The 23,872-nt window shown below is 35.5% G+C and overlaps 5 protein-coding genes across 8 annotated transcripts; 2 read left to right on the top strand and 3 right to left on the bottom strand.

The window, feature by feature from the left end:
* Positions 1 to 862, bottom strand: LOC122302881 (calcium-binding protein CML24-like). The gene has a single exon (XM_043114333.1). The coding sequence runs from the start codon at positions 798 to 800 to the stop codon at positions 321 to 323; it is 480 nt and encodes a 159-aa protein (XP_042970267.1). The 5' UTR covers positions 801 to 862; the 3' UTR covers positions 1 to 320.
* A 6,376-nt stretch (positions 863 to 7,238) lies between these two features.
* On the bottom strand, positions 7,239 to 8,369 carry LOC122302684 (glutathione S-transferase T3-like). Its single transcript, XM_043114068.1, has 3 exons — positions 7,932 to 8,369; positions 7,421 to 7,847; positions 7,239 to 7,309 (listed from the first exon to the last, which is right to left on the bottom strand). The coding sequence occupies exons 1-3, from the start codon at positions 8,367 to 8,369 to the stop codon at positions 7,239 to 7,241; spliced, it is 936 nt and encodes a 311-aa protein (XP_042970002.1).
* Positions 8,370 to 11,480: 3,111 nt separating this feature from the next.
* LOC122302879 (probable fructokinase-6, chloroplastic) lies at positions 11,481 to 18,156 on the top strand. Of its 4 annotated transcripts, none has more exons than XM_043114329.1 (8): positions 11,481 to 11,780; positions 12,926 to 13,134; positions 13,789 to 14,001; positions 14,436 to 14,633; positions 14,769 to 14,906; positions 15,696 to 15,812; positions 16,751 to 16,911; positions 18,017 to 18,156. In XM_043114329.1, the coding sequence occupies exons 1-7, from the start codon at positions 11,636 to 11,638 to the stop codon at positions 16,883 to 16,885; spliced, it is 1,155 nt and encodes a 384-aa protein (XP_042970263.1). In that variant the 5' UTR covers positions 11,481 to 11,635; the 3' UTR covers positions 16,886 to 16,911; positions 18,017 to 18,156. The 4 variants fall into 4 exon arrangements, with proteins under 4 accessions (XP_042970263.1, XP_042970264.1, XP_042970265.1 ...); XM_043114330.1 differs by lacking the exon at positions 18,017 to 18,156 and adding an exon at positions 17,068 to 17,850; XM_043114331.1 differs by lacking the exon at positions 18,017 to 18,156 and adding an exon at positions 17,065 to 17,850.
* LOC122302880 (polcalcin Bet v 4) lies at positions 18,150 to 18,637 on the top strand. The gene has a single exon (XM_043114332.1). The coding sequence runs from the start codon at positions 18,182 to 18,184 to the stop codon at positions 18,434 to 18,436; it is 255 nt and encodes an 84-aa protein (XP_042970266.1). The 5' UTR covers positions 18,150 to 18,181; the 3' UTR covers positions 18,437 to 18,637.
* Positions 18,638 to 19,290: 653 nt separating this feature from the next.
* LOC122302667 lies at positions 19,291 to 23,345 on the bottom strand. The gene is made up of 5 exons (XM_043114052.1): positions 22,629 to 23,345; positions 20,875 to 22,496; positions 20,365 to 20,764; positions 19,972 to 20,039; positions 19,291 to 19,825 (listed from the first exon to the last, which is right to left on the bottom strand). The coding sequence occupies exons 1-5, from the start codon at positions 23,343 to 23,345 to the stop codon at positions 19,291 to 19,293; spliced, it is 3,342 nt and encodes a 1,113-aa protein (XP_042969986.1).
* Between the last annotated feature and the right edge of the window lie 527 nt (positions 23,346 to 23,872).

Below are 23,872 nucleotides of genomic sequence, written 5' to 3'. Positions count from 1 at the left end.
TAATCAACACAAAACATGAAATCAGCATTCACGGGATTTTCATCATGAAACCATTCGTCCTAAAGCGAAACATTAATCTGCAAATCAAACCTACTCCTAGTTCAATTCCCATTTTAGCTGTTTTCAGATGAACTTAGCTTCCATGACCAAATTACAGCTTGCTAGAATAGATGAGGAAATTACTGGAAACTACAACCAAGTCCAATTAATATTGATCTACGTCAATCTAATATACCTTTAATCTATGGTTAATTCTTTTCTTCTTCTTTTTTTCACTTTCAATACAACGTACCGGTGGTTCTGATGTGACGACGACCAGCCTAACCTTTTTTCATCATGTTCTTGAACTCCTCGAAGTTCACATGGGCATCTCCGTCGGTGTCGACGGCGCTGATCATCTTAGAACATTCTAACATCGTGCACTTCTCGCCAAGACGTTTCAGCACCGCGTGGAGCTCGCTGGCGGAGATTAGCCCGTTCTTGTCGAGGTCGTACATGTTGAACGCGTCGCGGAGCTCTTTGGTGGAACTCTGGGAGCCCTCAGATGAAGATCCGCCGAGGTGGAAGTCCGCGAACTCTTCAAGGTTGATGAAGCCGTCCCCATCCTTGTCGACCTCGGACATTATGCGCTTGACCTCGTCCGACGAGGTTTTCGACCCGAGCGCATGGAGAATGTATTTGAGCTCGTCGCACGAGATCTTCCCGTCCCCGTTCTTGTCGAACTTGTTGAATATCTTCTTTACCTCGTCCATGGAGCCCAGATCAGAACTCGAAGAACGGCTCGAGTTTCTCGAAGCCATTCTAGGAGAAAAAAAAAAAAAAACAGGCAAAAAAAAAAAACACAGGCACGGAGACTGAGATAAGAGAACTTGCTACGGCCTTAAGTACGAACACAAAAAGCGACAACGCGGTTTTAATTTGTATTATTGTATAAAAGCTAGCGTGTGGACTGCGTAGGCTCGAGGAACGACTGAGCAAGATATTTTTCTTTCGTACGGCACGGCAATGATCATATATGTTCGGACTTGGATCATGATTCATGACCTGATTTGCCGAAAGAAGTAATGGTCAACGCTGGCTACCAATAAGATATTGACACGTCCGAGATGTATGAAATTAGTCGGGGTGCAGGGGATTGATTATTGGGCGGGGTATATATGTTATATAAGTTTTGTTACGTATAAATATAGTTGCGTACTAATCTGAATATTAATATTGATTTATTTATATTTAAAATTTAAATTAATACTATTTTTAATAAAATTTATTTTTTAATCAACCACATCATATTAATATACAAATTAATACATAACTATATTTATAACTATATTTTTCCACGTTATATGTAAGAATGCTGAGGTTACAAGAGTTGTTGCTTGCACACAAGGAAATTATAAATTGCAATAGGGTTGGGAGTCTCCGCCAGATCAGATTCGTACCTGTTAGCGCGTTAAAACTTAAAAACTGTCGATCGACGTCGTGAATCGTGATCCAACGCATTATTATTATTACTTTTTATTATATATAATATGTTATATTAATAATTTATTTATACCAAATTGGGGGAATTAGGTAGCTTGTGATCAATGAATGATCATCTTGAGACGTTGGTTGAATGGCTTAAAAGCAAGAGGGAACATCGAAAGGGACTTAATTTACGCAAACGCGTGATCCATGATGGATGCTTTCAACTTAAAAGGATTCGTCTTCGTGCTCGGCGGTTAAGGACAGTTGAGTGTTGTTTGGAAAAGCGGTTGGTAGTTACGTGCAAATTAAAAAGGTAAATGTTGTGCGTTTCTTGTAGTGTGGTTCGTTTAGTATTCCACTATATATTTTGTAGCAGAAAGATTCTGATCTTCCAAAAGACAAAATCACAATGAAATTTGAAAAGAAAAGAAAACTGATTCCTTGGTGGCGTGCATGCGTGGAAACATGTTATAGCGTCCATTAAATGTGACTAGGTACGTATACTTGGTTGAGTACCACTACCTTCAATTCCAATATTTCTCAATTTAGAATAGCTAGTATGTCGCCCATGGTTGACTACTCAGTGATTTTTTTTTTTAATTTAATAATTAAGAAAGTAATATATAGTATATTGATGTATTTTTTTATTTTATTTTAAAATAAAAAAAAATATGAATACAAAAAATAGAAGATAAATTTAACACTAACGTAAGTTGCAAGCGCCTCACTAGCCCGACTCTTCTCAATTTCAACCGCTGCTCTTTTTGGGATTTTTCCAGCAATTAAAGACCTTATGCGTAAAAAATAGATAAAAATAATTATATATAACATTACTTTTTTAAAAAAAAAAAAAATCTGTCATCCTATTTCATTCTTTTTAATATATTAGGAATTAATCTATATCCCTTAATTGTTAAATTGTTTTCATCTATGTTGCAAACTACAAAATGGTTAATTTGCACCTTAAATTCTCTAATTCTTATAATAATTTACGCTCCAACTAAGATAAGAAGACTGAATTGATTAAAAAATAATCGAAATTGATCAAAATTGTTAATGTCTAGTATGTTTCTGTTCATGCATATCTTTAACTGTCCATATGTATTTTTCTATGGGTCTGTTACGGGTTATGATAAGAGTCTTACAAAGTGTTTAAATAATTTTAAAAACTCTTTAATGAAAAAATTAAGTAGTTTAAATGTTACATATTAAAACACTTTTAATTTCAAATAACCTAAAAAGCACGATTTTGATGTTTTTATTTAAATATGTTTTTTCAGATAATGCAGAACGTAATTCGAATTTTAAAAAAATTATCAATAGATGAAAGGACGGTGCTACTCTGCCGCCCAGAGTGCACCGCTCCTTTTGACCGCACAACGGTTTTTTTTTCCAGATTTTTTTAATATATTTAAACATTTTTAAAAAATATAAAAAAAATACTAATACACTTAAAATCACTTCCTTAATCACTAAGTAAAAAAATTATAAAAAAAAAATTTGTGACCAACGGTCACTTTGAGGGGGCATGGGGAAGGGGCAACTTAGCATTTTCCTAGATGAAAATACTGATACAACTTTAAGATAATCACAATTTTTAAACTTTTAAAGATATGATCATAGTCTTTAAAAATTCAAATATTTGTCATTTTTATTTCAGAAAATATTTGTTTAAATTTATTTCCAAATAAATATAACTGTTTGAAAGTGTTTTAAACATATAATTATCAAACAATAAATAATTTTTTAATAATAAAACTTATTATTTAAGGTATATGCCATAAGTCTTAAAACTATAAATTATATTTCTAATCATAATTCCAAATATGCACCATATGTACATATTATACCATACTTTTTTTCACTCGCATTTTTTTCTCGTGCATTGTTTTCTCTGCATTTTTTTGTGCTGTGCGTTTTTTCTGCATTTTTTTTCCGTGCGTTTTTTTCTGGCGTTTTCCTGTGCGTTTTTTCTGACTTTTTTGTGCTTTTTTTTGCTCGTTTTTTATTGGCGTTTCTTGTGTTTTTTTGCGTTATCTTTTATGCCTTTTTTTTGTTTGAATTTTACTATATACAAGCAAAGTTACTTATTAATCTACGTATCAATATTGATTCATTTATATTTAAAATTTAAATTAACACTATTTTTAATAAATCTACTTTTTAATCAATCACATTAGATTGGTACACATAGTAATCCATAATTATGCTTGCAACTAGATTTTTTATTTTTATTTTTACATTTTTTTCTGAGGTTTTATTTGTGCATATTCAATGTGCTCTAAGAATGGAATTTTGTTACCTTTTTCAGGTTGACATATGTAGAAGATCTAGTAAATTCAAATAAAATTACCGAAGATTAGGAAAATGATCTTGCCGAAAATCAAGCCAAGTAATCCTACTGCTGCTATAGCAGATTTCTGCTATTCATTCAAACTGAAACTCGAGCTGTTATACCAAATGAGGAAGATACGATTTTGAGGCATTATTTGTGTATATCTACTTAGTTTAAATTACTCATTTAAATGTTGCTGGTATTTAGCAAATCGGTTGTAAATACATTTATATATACTGCATGTATACTGTGAGCAAATATAAGAAAAACAGAGTATTTCTCTTAACACATCTGCATTATATTTCTTTACAACATCCTACCGAGAAGCTCTAAAGTAGCATATGGATTTTTTGAGGGAACAATTTTCAGATCTTCAATTTATAACAGAAAGCCTGCAATTTCCGAATGCTTTAGGCACAACACCAGACCTTTAAACACATGCAAGGACCTGGAGTTGTGGTCAAGACTGTCCAAGCAAACACATCGACATGAACCCCATCCGATCCTAACATAAATAATACCAGCACCAACTTCCTTAAATGAAGATTACCATTTACTAATCATCTCACTACTCGCTAGACTGCTAAAAAGGAGAGGCCCCCGTAGAGTATGATGGCAGGATGTTGGCCATTCAATATTGTAGTTTCAGAAGTAATACACATTACACACGTTGACCTCCAAAAACTAGTGCCAAGATAAATAATAATAATAAATATTTTACCCCTAATATATATATATATAAAGAGTACTCTATACTTTATGAAGATTCGCAGGTGTATTTAAAAGTTTCAATGCAAAAGGACATTGTCTAAAATGAAATGCGAACGAAACGACACTATTTTTGGAATCTCAACAAAATAACAAAGCCAATCCCCTAAAATGTCAAATTATAGAATTCCCGAACAGATAGAAAAAAAAAAAACAATTTAGTCCTACAGTAGATGCTATCCCCCTTTAAAGTACAAAAGGACTACATTTTAAAATTCTCACCATAGCAAAACAATAGGTAAAGCAACTCAACCAAAATACCCAGCACCAAAAGGGAGAGGGTATCATTTGTTACATCCAACTTGGAGTTCTCAAACAACAGGGCATGCATTAAACAAATTCATGACCAAATTGAAGAGGGTCTAGATGGCAAATTGCAACAAAACCACTTCCAAAAATACATGTAATAACCATGTATATTCATGGAGTTAATGAGATTGGGACAAACCCAGGAGAAGAAAGCCTCTGGACAGCTTGAGAAGAGGGAAGTGGTATCTGTGAGGGCGTGAAGGTCTTGCTGCAGAGGTCGTAGAGAGCATGAACAAATCAGTCTGAAAAACCCTAACATTTGTAGATCGAACACATCAAAATAAAATAAAAAAATAAAAACAAAACCCCCACAATTTGTAGATCTAGCATCTAAATTTTCACTCAGATTTTAACACAGCTTAAAAATAAAAAAATTTAAATAGCTTAGAAGTTTCGTATTGGATTTCTGTTCAAATCTAGCATCTACAGTTTCTAGTCAGATTATGCATACCAAAGTTTGCAGAAAACCTTGATTTGAGTCTTCAGTGTAAAATCATTGTCAAAAAAGTAACGCTACACATTGCATTCTTATCCTATTTTTATTATATGATTCTTTTATTATTTAATGATAATGAATATTAGTTGACGAAGAAAGTAAAATAGTAATATGGGAGATAGAATTTTACTAATCAAAATAAAGCCCTGAATAAGAAGAAATAGAAAATCTGCCGCTTAGATTTGTGAGGAAGCGAGGCCGGATGCAAGGGAGCCAGGAGACAGTGTCGGAAATGGAGCTTTGCTACCACGTGTACTGGAGGCCAGTGTTGGACGAAGTGAGAGGGACGAGAGCGTCTGATCCTCGAAATGGGTTGTGGGTTAGAGCATTGACAATGGTCTATGTATCTTCATATTCATCTTCATATTTGAATAATATCATTTTAAATTGGTCTATATTGGATTATGTATCTTCAAAATTTTACATAACTATGAATAGTATTTATTCAAGTTTGAAGAACCACAATTCACTTTTCAAACATTATTTTACTATTTTTTCTCTCTCCTACCCATTAAAATCAATTTTGTGAAATTTGTATTAATATGATTTTGATATATTAAGTTTATATTAAGTTGATGATAAAAAGTATTTTTTTTCATATATATTAATATTTATTGATAAAAGTAGTCATTTTGATATATAAAATTGGTAATATTTAGATATATGGAATTTTTATTTTTGAGCACATTGTGTTAATTGTAAAATATATAAAAATAATAATTAAAAAAAATAAAAAAAATAATATTTTATTGTTATTTGGTTCAAAAATGTATAATCCAATGTAGAGATTTTTTTTTATATGAAAATTAATTTTCAAAAATTGTGATTTTGAAGATGGATATAAAAAAAATTAATGCTAGTGCTCTTAAATTCACATTGGCTTCATCAAAGCCATCTTCAAATTTTGATGAAAAGTACAAGTTTTCCATAATTCTAAAATCTTCCTATCCATAATCCCACATTAGATTAGTCATTAGATTCATCAAAATAATAATATAATATTATATTTTTAATAATAATTTTTTTTTCATATTTTACAATTAAACCTACTATATGTACATTAATAATTTAATTTGATATTTAAATTATTGATAATTAATAATTATCTCATATTTAATTAAACCTACTATATGTACATCAAAATTATTGTACATTTTATTAACTTTTTTTGGATATATATATATTTATATTGAACGTCATCTATATATTGTGCCTTTTATTAACTATTTTTGGATATATATATATTTATATTTATATATATTTATATTGAAGGCAGTATATAAATTAGCCTTTTATTAACTTAAATGGATATATTTATATTTATATCCATTGAAGGCAGTATCAGAAATACTGATATGGTAATTAAATATGAGATATACAGCTACAACATCTTCTTAAATATAAATACAAATTCAGTGGATTAAAAGCTACACATCTCGTATAAAACCAGCTTCTTAAAAGCTGGATTTATCTCTACACATCTCTACAAATTCAGATTCTTAAACTGGTACACAATATCACCTATACATCTCGTATGGATCTAATAAAACCTACACAAACTATACTATTAAGTTAAACTATACAGCTGCAACATTTGGAGCCAATAAAACCTACACAAATTCAGCTGCATGACATAAAAAATACAGCCTCAAAACAGGAAAAAACATATCCAACAGACAAGTTTAAGAATACAACCTCCAGAATCTGAATACTTCCAGCAAACACAAGTTGCATCACATACAAACAGATCCACAAACACTTCCAAAAAGATGGGTACTTCACAGATTTTCTATCCACAAACAGTGCCAAAAACTAAACTAACATTTAAATTTTCCAAAGATTTCCATTCAAAAAAATAGAAAGTCATCCATTCATAGTGGCTGCCCAGCCACATGCTTCCTCAGGAAGTCTTGTGGCTAAGCAGCCACTAGAAGCTGGATAATTGTTTGGGTCATTCAGATATACCATCTGAATCACTCATTGACTCTTCCCAATTTTTTTTTTCTGAACTTTATGGAAGTAGGCTTGCTGCATGACATTCATACCAGAAAGATCCTTGCTCATCATCTCAGCATCGAACTTTCTTTTATCAAGCTCCAGTTGTGCACATCTATCGCGATCAACCTTCGTCTGCCATTCTCTTCTCTCCGCCATGAACAATCGTCTATCCTCGGTCATTGCTCCTAATGCCATGTTGAAATCAGCATCAGATGATTCTTGAGCTTTTCGCTTCCTCAAGTTTTCCTTTTCAGCCTTTTTTCCAGCAGGTCTTTCAACATGCTCCTCCACAATATCGCCCAAAACTTCACTTGACTGCTCATTGGAATGACGTTTATCATGTGGCTTTCTCCTCGTATTCAGCGTATTCATATGTTGATGCCATTTGGGTTGGTGTCTCAAAAGATTCCAAGAATGGTCCATTGTGAAATTTCCTCGTTCCATCTCTTTGTACAATATTTTTGCCTTTTCAATCTGAAAAAAGTTTTAAAGAATAGTGTCAAATAATAAATCTTTTTTCATAAATAGACTATATTATTAAAAGAAAAGTGTACATACCTTATCTTGTTCGGTTGCACCACTTGGGTGCAATGACTCTACTTGAGCTAGATATAAACAAAACTTATTTGTGCATTTCTGAATCATGGACCAACGATTGATCAATGATTCAACCGAACGGTTCATAGTTTGTGGTTTTTTATATTCGTGATAAAATTCAGAAACCCTCTCCCACATTTGAGTGGATTTCTGATCAGTTCCCTGAATGGTATCAATACTAATGTTGAGCCAACCAGAGACAAGTACATTATCCTCCTCAACAGTGAAAGAAGCTCCTCTTTGAACTTTTTTTGTGGGAGGCCTCTTTCCACCATGAAGGGGGGTTGAAGCGACCACAACATTAGAATGCTGTGAGAATGTTTGAGTGGTAATAGGACCTTCTCCTCCACTTTGTAAGAGAGTGTTGAAGAGTGGGTCCTCATTCAACAGATTGTCCATCCTAGGAGAATTATAATTTATAAGTTGTCAGACAAAGCAGCACATACAACTCAGCACAATAAACAAGACAGTACATTTCAAGCTTTTAACATCAGCATATATAGCAGTACATGACTGCAATTGACACGAAAAAATCTGCTAGTAAGACACAAAAACAGTATAAAAAAACAGAACACTTTTAAAAATTTAAGTCTGAAATTCTACTTAAATCTGCTACTAAGACACAAAAACAGTACCACCTCATAGAGATTTTTGACTAATAAAAACAGAACACCTCATTGAAATTCTACTTAAATCTGAAATTCTACATAAATAGCAATCTTTGAAGTACATTTCAACTATAACATTTTTATTTTTTAAAGTCCAAAACAGGTTTACCATTTTTTTGCATGAATAGCAATCTCATACCAGAAAGAATCAATACTAAATGTTATAAGCACACATGAGTTAGTTTTCAGATGTTATGGATCCAGAAAATACAATACCAGAATCTGTGTGGTTGCTAGAGCCAAAAGCAAGACTGAGTGCACCTTAGAAAATCACAAAATTAATAAAACCAAAGTCAGTCATATGCATTGGAAGCCACCAAAGTTAAGTGTAGTAAGATAAATATGATATTTTTATATACTTGGTATATTGGAACTCTAAAAATGCTTAGCCAAATGGTTTTATGTGGAGTGTACCCCACAATCTGACTGGCCCTGCCCGTGACCCAAAATAGAGGGGAAATAAATACTTAATGTGTTGGTATAATGAAATTAGTACTAGGCTGTGAGATGGTTAAAATGCTTTACATATGTAGCAGCCCTTCTACTTGGAAAAAAGAAAAAGAAAAGAAAAGACCAACCTGGATCCAGCAGGTTTGGTGTAAATAGATTCAGATTTTAGCTTGTAGCTTAGGAAATATTTAACTATATATAAAAAGATTGAAATAAAAGCAGTTTATTTTGGAGGCAGCTGCAATCTTCATCATACAATTCAGTTACCTTTGACATGCTCCACATGTTCCCAACAGCTACAAAAATTTTGTTTTCCCTTTGTTTTAAATGATGTTTTACTCTTGAAGGTTGTTTTTAAGCATAGTCAGCATCTACCATGTGACCAAACAATTTTCTAGTTAAGCATGGTCAGCATCTACTATGTGACCAAATAAATCTAATATCCAATGAACCTCACACAGTGGTATGTAGTGTCGAAGAAAACATGGGCAAGAAAAGAAACAGGGTAGTATTATATAGGCATGAATAGGCAAGAAAAGAAACAGAAAATTTTCGCTCCAAGATGACCTGTGTAACACCAATAATCTTGCTACTCCTCACTAGCTAGGCATGAATAATTGCCTGCATGTAAACTACTTGTATACACTAATTTCTTCTTCATATATTTTAATGAGTTGACATTCTCCATCAATGTACAAGGTACTATTATATAAGGAAGTAAGTATATTTATTTGAAATACCCCAAATATATTTTATTTAAATAATAAAATCTAACTAAATTAAACATACAAAGCTATTCATTGCAATAAGATTAACGCAATTAGGAAGGCATGGAAGACAGATACAACCACTAAGAAAAGGAAATAGAAACGATAGAGATGATCACTTTGAAAATATAGTATTGGGTTATACTTTATTTAGTGTTGATGCTCACATTAATCACGGGCAGCATCTAATACACTGAGATTCACATATTAGAAAATGTTACGATAAAAAGGATATATCTCATGGCCATTTTATCTATTTTGTTAAGGGGAGAGAGGACAAAAGAAGATAGAAAGTAAGAGAATGCTTGACAGATTTTGTTAAGGGAATTTTGTTAAGGGTATAAATTCGTAGCCCCTTTTTCCTTTTTTTTTTTTCCTCCAAACAGATCCTCTCCTATCCGAATGCTTAATAAGTATAGACCCCACAGTTTCTATCCATCTTTCCTCTCGCCTCCTCTCTCAACCTCACCCTCGCTCTCCGATCCATAGGCTGAAAAGTGAACATGTTCACTGCATCATGACCCGCTCTCTAACACCCCATTATCCACAATCCATCCTCTCCTAGACCCACCACCACAAAAACCACCCTCCGCTCCACCTCAAAACAAAACAAAACAAACAAACAAACAAACAAAAAAAAATGAAAGATAGACCTAGGGTTGCAGAAATTAGGAGAGGAGACGAACTTGAAGGGAGCAGAAGGTTGCGCCAAGTGCTGAAGGAAGCAACCGAGTAAATCACTTTGCTTCTACGTGAAGAAAAGAAAAGGGGAAGAATCGGTGAGGAAATACCGTTACAGAGAGAAATAGAGAAAGAGAGAGAGCAAAAAACATGGGAAGAAAATGGAGAAGAAGATCGCACCTGATTTGAGGAGAGAAACCATGGATTTGCTTTGATTTTGCGTGGAGGAGAATAGTCCCTTTCGATTTTCTGAGCTCGGACGAAAACGAGAGAAAGAGAGAAAGGAGGGGAGAAAGACGCAGGGAGGGAAAGGAGAGAGAGAGAAAATTAACCGGCTATGTATTAAAATTACAATAAAATATAAGGATGAATGTGACACAGTAGCCTTTTAAATATGAAGGAAGTGAATGAATCACTGTAGCTCAAATCTTGAGCGAATTGCTTTTACTGAATCCAATACAGGTCAGTTTTATGTATATTCATCAAATTTTAAAGATGTATTGGCTTTTGATGAAACCAATGCCAATGCTCTAGTAGTATATTTCATAATCTCAAATTCATTTTTTTTTTTAATATAAAAACACGTGGCTACAGCCGGTCAGTATCCATCGGATCAAACTTCGGTGGCTGTAGAAGTATCCATTCATTTTATCCGAATCTTCATTCTCACGGACCGACCCATCGATTTTAACACCTCCTATGTCTATGCTCAAGGAGGTGCTAGTGGGCCACCTACCTACCGCTAATATAAATGTGTAGTTTAATTTTTTTTAAATATTTTTTTAACATCTTTAATTATTAAAAAAAATGCAATTTCATTAATAATAAAATTTTTAATCATTAAATAAAATGAAAGTTTTTAAAATATTTAAAATATTCGAACATAATTTTAAAAGGTAAAATTAAGGGATGAAGTAGTATTTTTCCTTCCTAACTCAATATATTGTATGACGTTGATCGTATCAGTCTGAAACACCATTGACAATCAGTACTTGCTGCTTTCCTGCTTCATGGTTTTTTTTTTGGTGCCGTATAAAAAAGTGTGTTCTTGTTGTCGTTTAGAGATCAAGATCGATTGATACTCGGTTGTGCTTGCTTGATGGCTCTTCATTTAAGTGCTTTCTGCTTCAGCAGTGTGGCCTCGGGCTCTCGTAATTCAGTAGGGTTTAATAGTCAACGGGGTGTCAAAGCGTCGAGTTTTTCTTGCCTCTCGACTGCTTCGATCGCTTGCTTGAATCTGCAAGGTAATTTATTCAGTTGTTTACATGACTCTCATGACTCTCTTCATCATTTTTTCTCGAGTTGACCAGCCAAACAAAGATTAAAGTGGTACTTTTTCTTTTTTCTTTTTTTTTTTTTTTTGGTTTTGGTCCCTGTGATTCTTCTGTGTTTAAATCAACAGCTCTCAGAATCGATGCTGATGTGCGTTAGCGTTTAAGTTGGTAACTTTGTGGGCGTTGACATTTCATTGCCGGTGTAAGAACCACATACATTGAAAGACAATACTTAACAGAGGAGACCAAACATGAACCCCGCGCCCCCCGCCTCCCCCCTCCCCCCCTCCCTCTCTCTCAAAAAAAAAAAAAAGAAGAAGAAGAAGAAACTTTGTTGAAGACACTGTTGCTGAAAATGAAGAAATGGTAGTATGATTGTTGTAATTGCCCCTTGTTGATTGAAGATGAGATCGGAATTCGTTTGTTTAATTCAGAGGATGGTGAAATTCTTTGACTTTAAATGCTACAATCTGAGTAAAAGCAACAGAAATGTGGATTGGTAATATTTGACGAGTAAAAACATAAAGCAAACGTGGAGCCATTACGTAAAGGAAAAAAGGAAGAGAAACTTATACCTGAAACATGTATGGCTTTTTTACCATTTTACGAGGATTCTGGGAATCACAAAATTAGTCTCATTAAGACAACTGAAAAAACAAGAGAACGAGGAGCTGCAATACAACACGTCAGAAAGAGAGAGCAAGGTAATTTGGGGTGTGAAGATAGGTGAATGAGTTTTGGTAATTGGTAAGGAATTATAAGCCCAATGGTTCACGGCATGGTGGCCTTATCCCAAATCAATATGCAGGATTGAGCCAATCCGTGCATTTCTGGTGATCGTAACACCAAAGAAGTGGTATGGTAATCAACTTTTAACGGACTAGAATATGCTTTGGAATGATTATATTGACTGCGTATCTCGGTTAGGGATAGAGCACAATGGAGGTCACAGTGGTCATAATTGAAATGTGCCTTGGTGAAGACAGGATTCCATATTAGGTTATGGTTTAACAACCAAAGACTTTAATACCTAAGCTACCTACCAACTTCCATGTACATTAGTTTTTGCTTAATGCGAACTAAATTGCTCTGTTATCAACTGTTATTTATTGTAGGAAAAGCATTTCCTGGTGATGGGGTGCCTGAAACAAAGGAATCATCCCTAGTGGTTTGTTTTGGGGAAATGCTGATTGATTTTGTCCCAACTATTAGTGGGCTTTCATTGGCTGAAGCACCTGCATTTAAAAAAGCTCCAGGAGGTGCACCTGCTAATGTTGCTGTTGGCATAGCTCGTCTTGGTGGCTCATCAGCTTTTATGGGGAAGGTATGCTTTCAACATATGCGTACAGATTTCTTGGTTTTCATGGTTGGTAAGTTATAAGGGAGGCGCAATAATAATTTAATGCTTGAATGTTAATGTAGCCACTTTTACTTTAAGCTGGCCTCCTACTCCTAACCCTTTTCTTGGTCTTTGTGTGGGTGTCTGATTGTTGTGGTAAAGGAGGTCCTCTATCTGAAGATTGAGTTATTTACCTCCCCCAGTAATAACTTGATTGGTAATGTCCGGCCTGTGACCTAATTCAGTCTGCCTTCTATACCATTTCTACCAACCATATATAGTCCTTTGTTCTAATGATCAAGTGGTAATAAACTCCTAGGATATCCCGAGATCAGATTTCAAGTACACTAGTTTTTTTGGGTTAGGTAATCATTTGGCTGGGGAAAAAAGTTCTTCAACCTGCTGCAATAAGGTAGTCCCCAAACGTCTTTCTCCTTAGCAGAGCAAGATTTTGGGAAACTGGCCATTTGATTTAAATGGATCAACCAGAATTTCACAAAACATTAGGGAAATTCCTGATTTGGTAATCACGAGACATCCTGCTCCTGGGTAGAGTGAGATATTTGGAAACTGCTCCATCAATTACCATGTATTCTGATTCCATGTTTATATTTGTAACTCTATACATGGTGTGCACAGGTTGGAGAAGATGAATTTGGATACATGCTAGCTGATATATTAAAGGAGAATAATGTGAACAATGAAGGAATGCGTTTTGATTGTGGTGCACGAACTGCTTTAGCATTTGTTACGCTGAGAAGTGATGGGGAACGAGAGTTCATGTTTTACCGTAACCCTAGTGCTGATATGTTGCTTCAAGAGGCTGAAATTGATTTTGATTTAATTAGGAAGGTAAGTGAAAATTGTCATTATATCTAAACCAATATCAGGAAAGATTTTATTTATAATAATAGAAAGAAAGATCTTATAAAAGAACAGGTATTTCATAGAGGAAGGCTGAAGCTATTCGATTCAAGCATCCTATTTGTTGTGCTTAAACTAACTCGTTTCAATTACACACAATCAAAAATGAAACAGTGAGCCTCCAAATTTAAAACTTGTGTCATATTAGTTACACCAACATTTAAACATCTCGTCAATCCTTTTGGCAACCAAGCCCAGGATTGACGTTTTTTTCAACACCTTGTTGAGCACATCCTTCCTATGCTCAAAACTGACACCCCATGTCAAATTTGTGTCCATGCTAGATTGATCCTCGTTCTCCCCCAAGTATTCACTGATTAAATTATTGATGCATCTCTCTTTATCCCCCTATCCTGTGGCAGGCAAAAATCTTCCATTATGGTTCTATTAGTCTTATTACTGAACCATGCAAGTCAGCCCACATCTCTGCAGCAAAAGCTGCGAAGGATGCTGGTGTGATTGTATCATATGATCCCAACCTGAGGCTTCCATTATGGCCGTCTGCAGAAAGTGCTAGAGAAGGAATTTTGAGTATATGGGAGACTGCAGATATTATCAAGGTAGTTACCCTGTAAGAGATGTAGATTATGTACTTTGGGATTCTCCATTGATTTTTTTTTTCTGCTCTTCTAGAAGAGAGGCAAGTACAAGTAAATGCAAAAAATTAAAACTTCTGATTATTTTAATGAATTCAGATAAGTGAAGAAGAGGTTTCTTTTCTAACTAGTGGGGAAGATCCATATGATGATGCTATTGTTCGTAAATTATTTCATCCAAATCTTAAATTACTCCTTGTCACTGAGGGCTCAGATGGTTGCAGGTATTACACTAAGGTAAGCTTTCAGTCTATACTTTATTTCAACTCATGGATTTCTCTTTTGTAAGCATCTGATAAATAGTATTATCCTTCTTGTATCTGGTTTAACGCTAGCTCCTTTGAAAGTCTCAAGTTACATCAAAGCATTAATGAAAGAAAGTTATTCCAGATATCTACCAAATAAATAATCCACAAATCCCTCAAACTTGAGGGATGGATTGAAATAGAAAATGAAAAATGTTCGCCATACACAAATAAGACAAGTTCTTCCCAGATATTAATAGATAATGCCTTACTATTCTAGACCAACTTTTTATGAATCTTGAAGGAACGGGGAATTAACATTTTGAATTCACTGTCGATTAAAGAGATATAGTAGAGCATTCACTGGGGGAGATGATTTGAAGGTTTTGTGACCATTATGCAGTATTCGTTGTCTTTTGCTGAAATTTGTTATATTTTAATTTCAAAATAAATGGCAAAGGGCCACCCTGGATTCAGTTTTTAAATTCTTCAAAATGAGTAAGAAGGCAACTTTCATTTTATTCATATATAATCAACTTCTGTGAGGTTCAAGTTTGGCATTCAGCACTCGTGCACTTCCCTTGGAGAAGTTACATGTTTCAAGAAGACTCTACTTTGAATTGATCTATAAGATATATTTAATTCATTTCATGTATAAAAAGAAAAAAGTCACCATAAATGAATAAATAAGAATCTTCTAACATAGAAATCATACGTTTTAAATTCTCTAGATTGTTAGGCTGAAAGTTCATGGTATTGCACCGTTTATACCTTTCTGCAGGAGTTCAATGGGAGAGTCAAGGGTTTGAAGGTGGATACTGTGGACACCACTGGTGCTGGGGATGCTTTTGTTGCCGGAATATTATCACAACTAGCTGTTGATCTCTCCTTGCTTCAGGTACTGCCTTACATATACAATACCTGACAATGCTTCTGTCAAGTCAATGCAGCATGATGTGTGTCCTTCGAGTGAAATTAATTTGGTTACTAAATGTTTTATTTATATTTACTGCACATTCCTTTCTGTTACATTTGTCATCTCATGAATTATTGACCCAACCATTAGAGTCTACCCCTGGCCATCTAATAAATGTCAGTGCTGTTATCATTGATATGAGGTATGAACCAATATACTAGACATGGCAAGAACAGTCAGGCAAAAATAAAGAGTTTGAAATGGGAATAGTTGATAAGCTCTTAGTGTTAATAGTTTTAGGAATTGGTATGTTGTAAATATTAGTCTAATGACATATTTGTTACCAAAGAGAGTATGGCCTCTGGATACTTATTCCTTGAAAATAAAATATAATGTCCTGGCTTATACCTGCAGTCATTTACTGATATTACCTCTGGGAGGAAGGTTGGGTGATCATTCTAGTGATAGTTATTGAGAAACTAGGATGTTATCTTGATATTTTGTGAGTTTTAAGAAGGCACCTACTAAATCCACTTTCATCAGTTAGTCCATGGTTGTATATATATTCTTCACCATATTTCTTCTACAGTGAAGAACTCCTGCATCATAATGAATTTGGTTGATTTTAATTTTAATTTTTCGAAAAATCCTCAGATACATCAACCAGCCACATTTTTTGTTCGGTTATGTTATTTTTCTTTTCATTTTATATGCAATGCTTCTCAACCCGCAAGTTGATTCTGGAGCTAATATCATCTTACTAGATTCTCATTTTCCAAGTCTTAACCAGAAATAAGTTTGATAACGTCACTTGTCTGTAGCCTTGTTTAATTGACATGATTAGGGTCTCTTCTTTAACAACCGTGTAGTGCCTCTGCACCTTAATAATTGGTTGGTGATCTATCGTATTTAAATTGTAGAAAGAGGACTTACTGAGAGACGCTCTTAAGTTTGCTAATGCTTGTGGTGCGCTGACTGTGATGGAGAGAGGTGCGATTCCGGCTTTGCCAACTAGAGATGCTGTGCTGAATGCCATGCTTCAGTTTGCAACATAGATTTATATTGGAATCTCTGTACTTATGTAAGTACATTCTTGTTTCTTTGCTCTTTGTTGAACACGATGATGATATAGCCGAATGAACAAAAATTGATAATAAATCATTTCATCATATGCGTTAGTTTCACATCTTGTACTGTAATCCTTAGCCTGATATTCCTAATTATTGCATTCCAGCAGATTCAACCGATCTTCTATAAGAACTCTTTGGTAATCAAAAACACTCGAGATGTATGTCAACACAATAGGTATAACCTACGGGAAAAAAACAGCTATACCGAATACCTTGAGGGATACAGCAGCGGGTTTGGCTTGGGTACAGTTCCTGTTGGAATTGGATGTCCCACATCCAATAGAGGCAACATTGTTTATTGTTAGTCATCGAAGATAAGAATCCAACTTAGGAGGCAAATATATCTAGGTTTTGAGGTTATGCTAGTACTGAGACTGGATATATGTTTTCTTAGTTTTTTATGAATTTTGGAGGAAGGACAAGAGATTTTACTATCAGAGAAGTTGGATTATAGATTTTCCTTCCGTTTTCTCCCCCTGGTTAGCTATGTTGCTCGGTTTATTTTGGATAAATTAGTAGGTAATTCAGTCGACCAGTAAAGCAAAGAATATAAGATAGGAAAATTAATAATTAATGGACAACCCGCACTTGATGATCGAGGTTTTAGTCATAGTTGCTCACGTTAAAATAGTATTTGATCTCCATGCAGCGAATACATAGGAAATGTGAACGTCTCTGGGGCTGGGTCTGACAATTTTAAGTTGTAAATGATTTTTATTTTCTTGTTTTAAATTGGGTTTTTACGACACCTTAATTTTTGGATTCATTGAACACTTGTAACTACCAAGCATCTATTTAGGAGAGGTCTTTTACGATTTCTTGGTTCTTGGATCTTTTGATTATTCAGTACCATCCTCTTCTTTATTAAAAAAAGAAAAAAAAAAAAAAAAGAAGAGAAAAATCTCTATGCGACATGTCTTAGGCAACCCCATCTCGATTCTCTTGTATCTGGTAAATGGAACCCTTTAGTGGATGAACTGGTTATTTTGATGTATGCAAGAAGTTAATTGCTTCTACCTTAATTTCAGTAAAACAGTTGGGATTTACATTTGATAGGTGATCCGAGTCTTATGCTAAAACCACGAGAATGGAGGATGGCCTTGGAAAACCATCTCTTTTTAAGATCTTAAGTCCTCAACATTCCAACATCTCAATCTCCCATTCATTCCAAACCAAAACCAAAGAATACAGTTTCAGAACCACCAACGCAAGAAAACAGAAATGGCTGATGAACCACAGGTCGTTGCTGAACGTGAGCGCATTTTCAAGCACTTTGACGCCAATGGTGATGGCAAAGTCTCTGCGGCGGAGCTTGGGGATGCCTTGAACAAAATTGGCTCGGTCACAACTGATGATGTGAAACATATGATGTCCGAGATTGACACTGATGGTGATGGGTTCATTTCGTACAAAGAATTCATGGCCTTTGCCAGTGCCAATCCTGATACGCTGAAGAAAGTTGCCAAGATATTTTAATTTTAATCTCTCTAAGTGATATTCTTTTCATGTCTTCCCCATATTTTGTTTGTGATTCATTTGCATGACTACTAGAGTACTTGAGCTAATCATGAGGGTCCATTTGGATTTTTCTCATGATAAAGTTGTTTTGGTCGTTAATTACTACTGTTTCTTCTTGTATTGATATGAAAAAAAAAAAAATTTTATAACTTTTTTTTATTTATATAATTCCTCCTGAATATAAAAAAAAAAATTTATATAATTTTTTTTTTATTCATTTCGTACAGCCGACTGCACGTCAACTGCATTTACCAACTGTATGTAGCAAGCCCATTGAGATCGGTTATTGCTTTATCTTTGTTCTTAAATTTAAGTAGTGGTTTTTAGTGTTTGTGTTCCATGCATAACCCTACTTACGAGGATGACGCCATGTTGTGCTCCACACTCGTTCCTTTCCCACCAACCAAATCATGGGAATTAAAATATATTAATGTCTAAATCATCAATTTTTTTGTTCTAATATTCCCTCTCTCATGTGTACCAGACTTCATTTTATAAATTGAATCAATAGGCAGCTAGAATTATGCAACCATGTTTCGAGATCAAATGAGGCTCATAGCCTTTTTTTTTTTTTTCTTTTAAAGAGCCAGTAGCCACACACATAGCAGCCCTGTCCTAAGTTTATTAATAAACCCTCACTTGTGGCGGAGGAATACCATGAAAAAAAAAAAAAAAAAAACACTTGAGAGTTTACAAAGATAAAACTCTAAAAACTAACCCAAAACCAAGTGTCAAATAACGCCATAAACCAAAAAACAAAATACTAACAAGCCTAAAACAAACCAGCAATACACGAAAACCAACCCTATATATCAAAATCTAATATACGGAATACCTAGTTTATCAGTCCTAATCAGACCTCGTAAAAGAGGAGGGACCATAACCAATGACTCCCAAATAGCGGTACAATCCTCAAACGCTAGCTTGGCCAAGAAGTCAGTAGGGCTACTGCCTTGCCTATAAACATGTCGAATGGAGAAATTTATATTGCAAAGTAATTCCATAAGTTCAATCCAATAATCTTCTAAATACCAAATGGGGCAATTGGAGGCCAAAATCCAGTTTACAACAACCATAGAGTTCATCTCTATTTCTACATTTCTGAAACCCAATCTACGCACATGTCTAACTCCGTGCAACAAAGACATGAACTCAGCATAGTTATTAGTACCAAAATCCAGAGGATAGGAGAAAGCTAGGACCAAATTACCTCTAGAGTCACGAATTAAACCGCCAGCACCAGCCTTTCTCAAGTTCTCACGACTACTCCCATCAATATTTAATTTAACCCAACTTTCCTTTAGGCAAACCCAACAGACAACTTTAGAAGGACTACAATTCTTCCATCTGTAAGGAATACATAAATCAGCCAGTAAAATATTATCACATCGAGATAGCGGTTTTAAAACCTTTAGCTTCGCACTTAATTTAACAAGCCAAAATTTTATGCTCTTCCATATCTCCTCCACCGATTCCCACTTTCCTTTCCATACGAGCACGGCACCAACGGATCCATAACCTCCAAGTGACAATTGAAGGGATAAGACCCATAATCTGACCCCTGAACGATGACATGGATGCTTTAGCAAACCAAGCAGAGACAATTTCCATCCAAGTATTATGTTGATGTCGAAGGAAATCCACTTGCACAACACATCTCCTCCAAATAACTTTCACCATATCACCCGTAGCCAACACATGGTTCATGTCTTCATATTTTCCATGTATACAGCAGTTACATTTGGAAACAATAGGTATGCCCACACTCCGAATTTTGTCATCGACAGTAAGAGCATTATTAGTACTTTTCCACATAACAGTTGTCATATTTTTTGGGATACATGGATGCCACATCCAGTTAGCCAACTAATCTTTGGAACTTTTACCCGAATAACCTCCCAAGCACTCTTAGAAGAGAAATTCCCATCCTCCTTTTCCACCCAAATTAGACGGTCTTCCCCATCCCTTAGACTACAAAAAGTATCAACAATTTCCTGCGCCTTTTGAGTACCCACTAACTGACAAAGGAGATCCATATCCCAGCCACTTGTCTTGTAACATTCTTGTACTTTAATTTTTGGTGCCACTATAGGAACTGAAGCCGCCAGAGGCTCATCACCTATCCATTTGTCCAACCAAAAAGAGATATCCCCTCTCCTCGGTTTCCATTTGGAATGCTCAATAACATCTAGAATACTCCTGATCACCATCTTCCAGAATCTAGATCCTTTGTTTGGGTTAACAACAGAGACATGATTATGCTTTATGTATTTGGCCTTGAAAAATCTGGACCAAAGAGAATTTGCTGTTAATAACCTCCAAGCAAATTTCTTATGAAAAGCTTTTTGTACCTCATCTAAATTTCGAATGCCAATTCCGCCCTCTTTTATAGGTACACACATCGAAGTCCAATACTTCCAATGTTTCTTCGGTCTACCATCTTTATATCCCAAAACAAATTGCTAAAACATCTGGATATAGAGGATAGGACAGATTTAAGGACCTGCAAAATAGAAAGAAGATGAATGGGAAGACTACCAAGCACATGTTTTAATAGCAACAGGCGAGCTCCATTAAATAAAAGACGAGATTGCCATCCCCCAATTTTATCCCTGATCTTACAAAAAAATTCATCAAAATGAACTGCCTTTAGTCTACCAGACACAATGGGAACCCCCAAGTATTTGAAAGGAAGCAACCCTTCCGAAAATCCAGATATACTCAAACTGTTTCTTCGCCTAGAACGAGGAACAATCTTCGAGAAAATAATGGATGACTTCTCTTTGTTAACTCTCTTCCCAGACCAACTTTCATAGATAGTAAGAACCTCAGAAATGGCCCAAATCAACTTTTTATCCACATTTGCAAAAATCACAATATCATCAGCATATAATAAATGTGAAATAATAGGTGCCCCTCTTGGATGCTGAAATGGGATGATCCTCATTTCCTGAAAACTCTTTTTTAATAATCTAGATAATATTTCTTCCCCGAGGATAAAAAGATAATGCGACAAAGGATCATCCTGTCTCAGACATCTCCCGCCCTGAAAGAAACCTTTCGGAATACCGTTCATAACAACTGAAAACCAAGGCGAAGAAATGCATTGGCGCACCAAACTACAAACTCCCTCCGAGAAGCCAAAACTAGCCAAGGAATGGATCAAGAAATCCCAATTCATACTATCATAGGCTTTAGCCATGTCTATCTTCAAAACCACATTACCACCACGAACAGGTTTGTTAATGTTCTGGATCATCTCCTGTATCAAGCTCACATTTTCAAAAATGCTTCTCCCAGGAATAAATGCTCCCTGTTCCTCTGAAATCAATGGAGGTAGTAAATGAGATAGCCGGGTCACAAGAATTTTTGTGCATATCTTATAAAAAACTGAACACAGACTAATAGGGCGAATTTTATCAAAGCTTTTTGGGTTATCAACCTTGGGAATCAAAACCAAAAATGAGGCTGTGAATTCCCTTGGAATTTTGCCTCCTCTAAAAAAATCATGAACTCCATCCACCACATCCATGGCAACAATATCCCAGTAGGCTTTATAAAACCCTAATCCTAACCCATCAAGGCCCGGACTACTATCAGTAGGAATGGAAAAAACAACTTGTTTTACCTCTTGGATTGAAGGAAGTTCTAGCAAATTGACATTGTCATCTTCTTGAATGACTGGATCAATAAGAGAAGATAAATCCGGAAGCGGGAACTGATGATTAGTGGCCAAAAAATTCTGAAAAAAGTCGACAGCACCTATATGAACCTCCTCTGGAGTTTTCAACCATTCATTTTCGCTAATTTTCATCTGTCTCACCAATTTATGATTTTTCGAAGCCATGGCCTTAAAGAATTTTGAGCTTGCTTCTCCTGAATTAAGCCACTCTTGCTTTGCTTGTTGAGCCAAACGAATCTCTTCTCTAGTGTTCCACGTATCCAGTTCAACTTTGGTAGTTAAAAGATCCAGTTCTACATCTTTAGAATCACCCAACTGCAGTTGTTCCTCCAAGTCCTATACTCGTCGCTCCAATTGTTTAATATGGAACCCAGTCCATCTGAAAATAGTATAGTTCCATCCACGAAGAGCCCCTTTCAACTTTTTCAGTTTTCTCGCCAACTTAACCATCCCACCACCCTCTTGTACCTCCTTCCATTCATTAGTAACAAAATTAGAAAAATTTTCATGGGTTGTCCACATTTGCTGAAACTTGAAAGGAACATGTCCATGCCTCCTATTTTCTGGACTTAAATCAACCTGCAAAAGAGCATGATCAGAAGACAACTTAGGCAAATAAATACCTCCTGCCGAGGGGAATTCCAAGACATGAGCGGAGTTAACAAGAGCTCTATCCAGTCGTGCCCAACACCTCGACCTCCCTTCATGACCATTACACCAAGTCATATGATTTCCTTGGAAACCCAAATCAGATAATCCATCCCTATCAACGAAAGAATTAAATTTCTCCATTGCAATACGAGGACGAGGATGTCCCCCAATCCGCTCCTGGTCGGTCCTGATGATATTAAAATCACCAATAACCATCCATGGAACATTTGAAGTATGTAAGTTACATAAATGATCCCATAATTGCCGACGTTCCCCATAGTAACATTTTGCATACACAAAAGAAATCCACAAGCATTTCCCATTCAACTCTATTGCCGTAGTAATGCTTTGAGAAGACAAACTTAGCACAGAAACTTTCACATCTTTTGACCATAACACCCAACGTTTACCCCCTACCTCTTGATTCGAGACACTACCTTCAAAAGAAACATCACTCTTCAAACGACCAAGATGTTGTCCATCAACAAATAGCTCAGCAACTGCAAATACACAAGGTTTCCTGGATCTCACCATCTTCAACAACATTTTTCTAGAGGTCCCAAGACCTCGTACATTCCAGTATAAAATTTTCTGCATCATCAATGAAAACGTGAAGGCCTGCTTCGAGCCCTTTTAGACATCCTGACTTTAGTTTCCTTTCCCTCATCAACAGTTTTGGTTAATTCTTCAGGACCAGAAATAACTTCTTTGACCGATTGAAAATGAGCATTTGGTTGTACACCCTCTGAATCAGAATGGGAGGACACTCGTTGTTGATCTTCAGCGTGAACCTCTACTTGAACATCATCAATGTCCATCAGAGGTGGCATTTCTGGGTCAGTTTCAGCATCCATCTGTAAGCCAAGACCCTCTACCTGAGCTGACTCACATGCCACCTCATTTACTACTTCATTCTCTACCTGACCATCTACCACAATCATCGACCCTGATGGAACACCACTTGACAACACCACCCCTTCCTCCACCTCCTCAATAATGATATGTGTATCAAGTGCCAGTTGACCCACATCATCTTCCTGCACAGAAACGACCTCCGTAAT

The sequence above is a fragment of the Carya illinoinensis genome, chromosome 3 (genome assembly GCF_018687715.1).
Source record: "Carya illinoinensis cultivar Pawnee chromosome 3, C.illinoinensisPawnee_v1, whole genome shotgun sequence".
In the NCBI taxonomy this organism is placed as follows: Eukaryota; Viridiplantae; Streptophyta; class Magnoliopsida; order Fagales; family Juglandaceae; genus Carya; species Carya illinoinensis.
This window is presented reverse-complemented; position numbering and strand designations above follow the sequence as displayed.

Excerpts from the sequence above, each read along its gene's own strand:
- LOC122302880 (XM_043114332.1), top strand. The coding sequence starts at position 18,182 with ATGGCTGATGAACCACAGGTCGTTGCTGAACGTGAGCGCATTTTCAAG.
- LOC122302667 (XM_043114052.1), bottom strand. The coding sequence starts at position 23,345 with ATGGTGAGATCCAGGAAACCTTGTGTATTTGCAGTTGCTGAGCTATTT. Across the intron at positions 20,765-20,874 it reads AGTATTGGACTTCGATGTGT|ATTTTTCAAGGCCAAATACA; the intron begins GTACCTATAAAA and ends TCTTTGGTCCAG. Across the intron at positions 19,826-19,971 it reads GATCCGTTGGTGCCGTGCTC|ATGGAAGAATTGTAGTCCTT; the intron begins GTATGGAAAGGA and ends TATTCCTTACAG.
- LOC122302879 (XM_043114329.1), top strand. The coding sequence starts at position 11,636 with ATGGCTCTTCATTTAAGTGCTTTCTGCTTCAGCAGTGTGGCCTCGGGC. Across the intron at positions 14,002-14,435 it reads ATTTTGATTTAATTAGGAAG|GCAAAAATCTTCCATTATGG; the intron begins GTAAGTGAAAAT and ends ATCCTGTGGCAG. Across the intron at positions 15,813-16,750 it reads TTGATCTCTCCTTGCTTCAG|AAAGAGGACTTACTGAGAGA; the intron begins GTACTGCCTTAC and ends TTTAAATTGTAG.
- LOC122302881 (XM_043114333.1), bottom strand. The coding sequence starts at position 800 with ATGGCTTCGAGAAACTCGAGCCGTTCTTCGAGTTCTGATCTGGGCTCC.
- LOC122302684 (XM_043114068.1), bottom strand. The coding sequence starts at position 8,369 with ATGGACAATCTGTTGAATGAGGACCCACTCTTCAACACTCTCTTACAA. Across the intron at positions 7,848-7,931 it reads GTGCAACCGAACAAGATAAG|ATTGAAAAGGCAAAAATATT; the intron begins GTATGTACACTT and ends AACTTTTTTCAG. Across the intron at positions 7,310-7,420 it reads GATGAGCAAGGATCTTTCTG|CTTCTAGTGGCTGCTTAGCC; the intron begins GTATGAATGTCA and ends ACAATTATCCAG.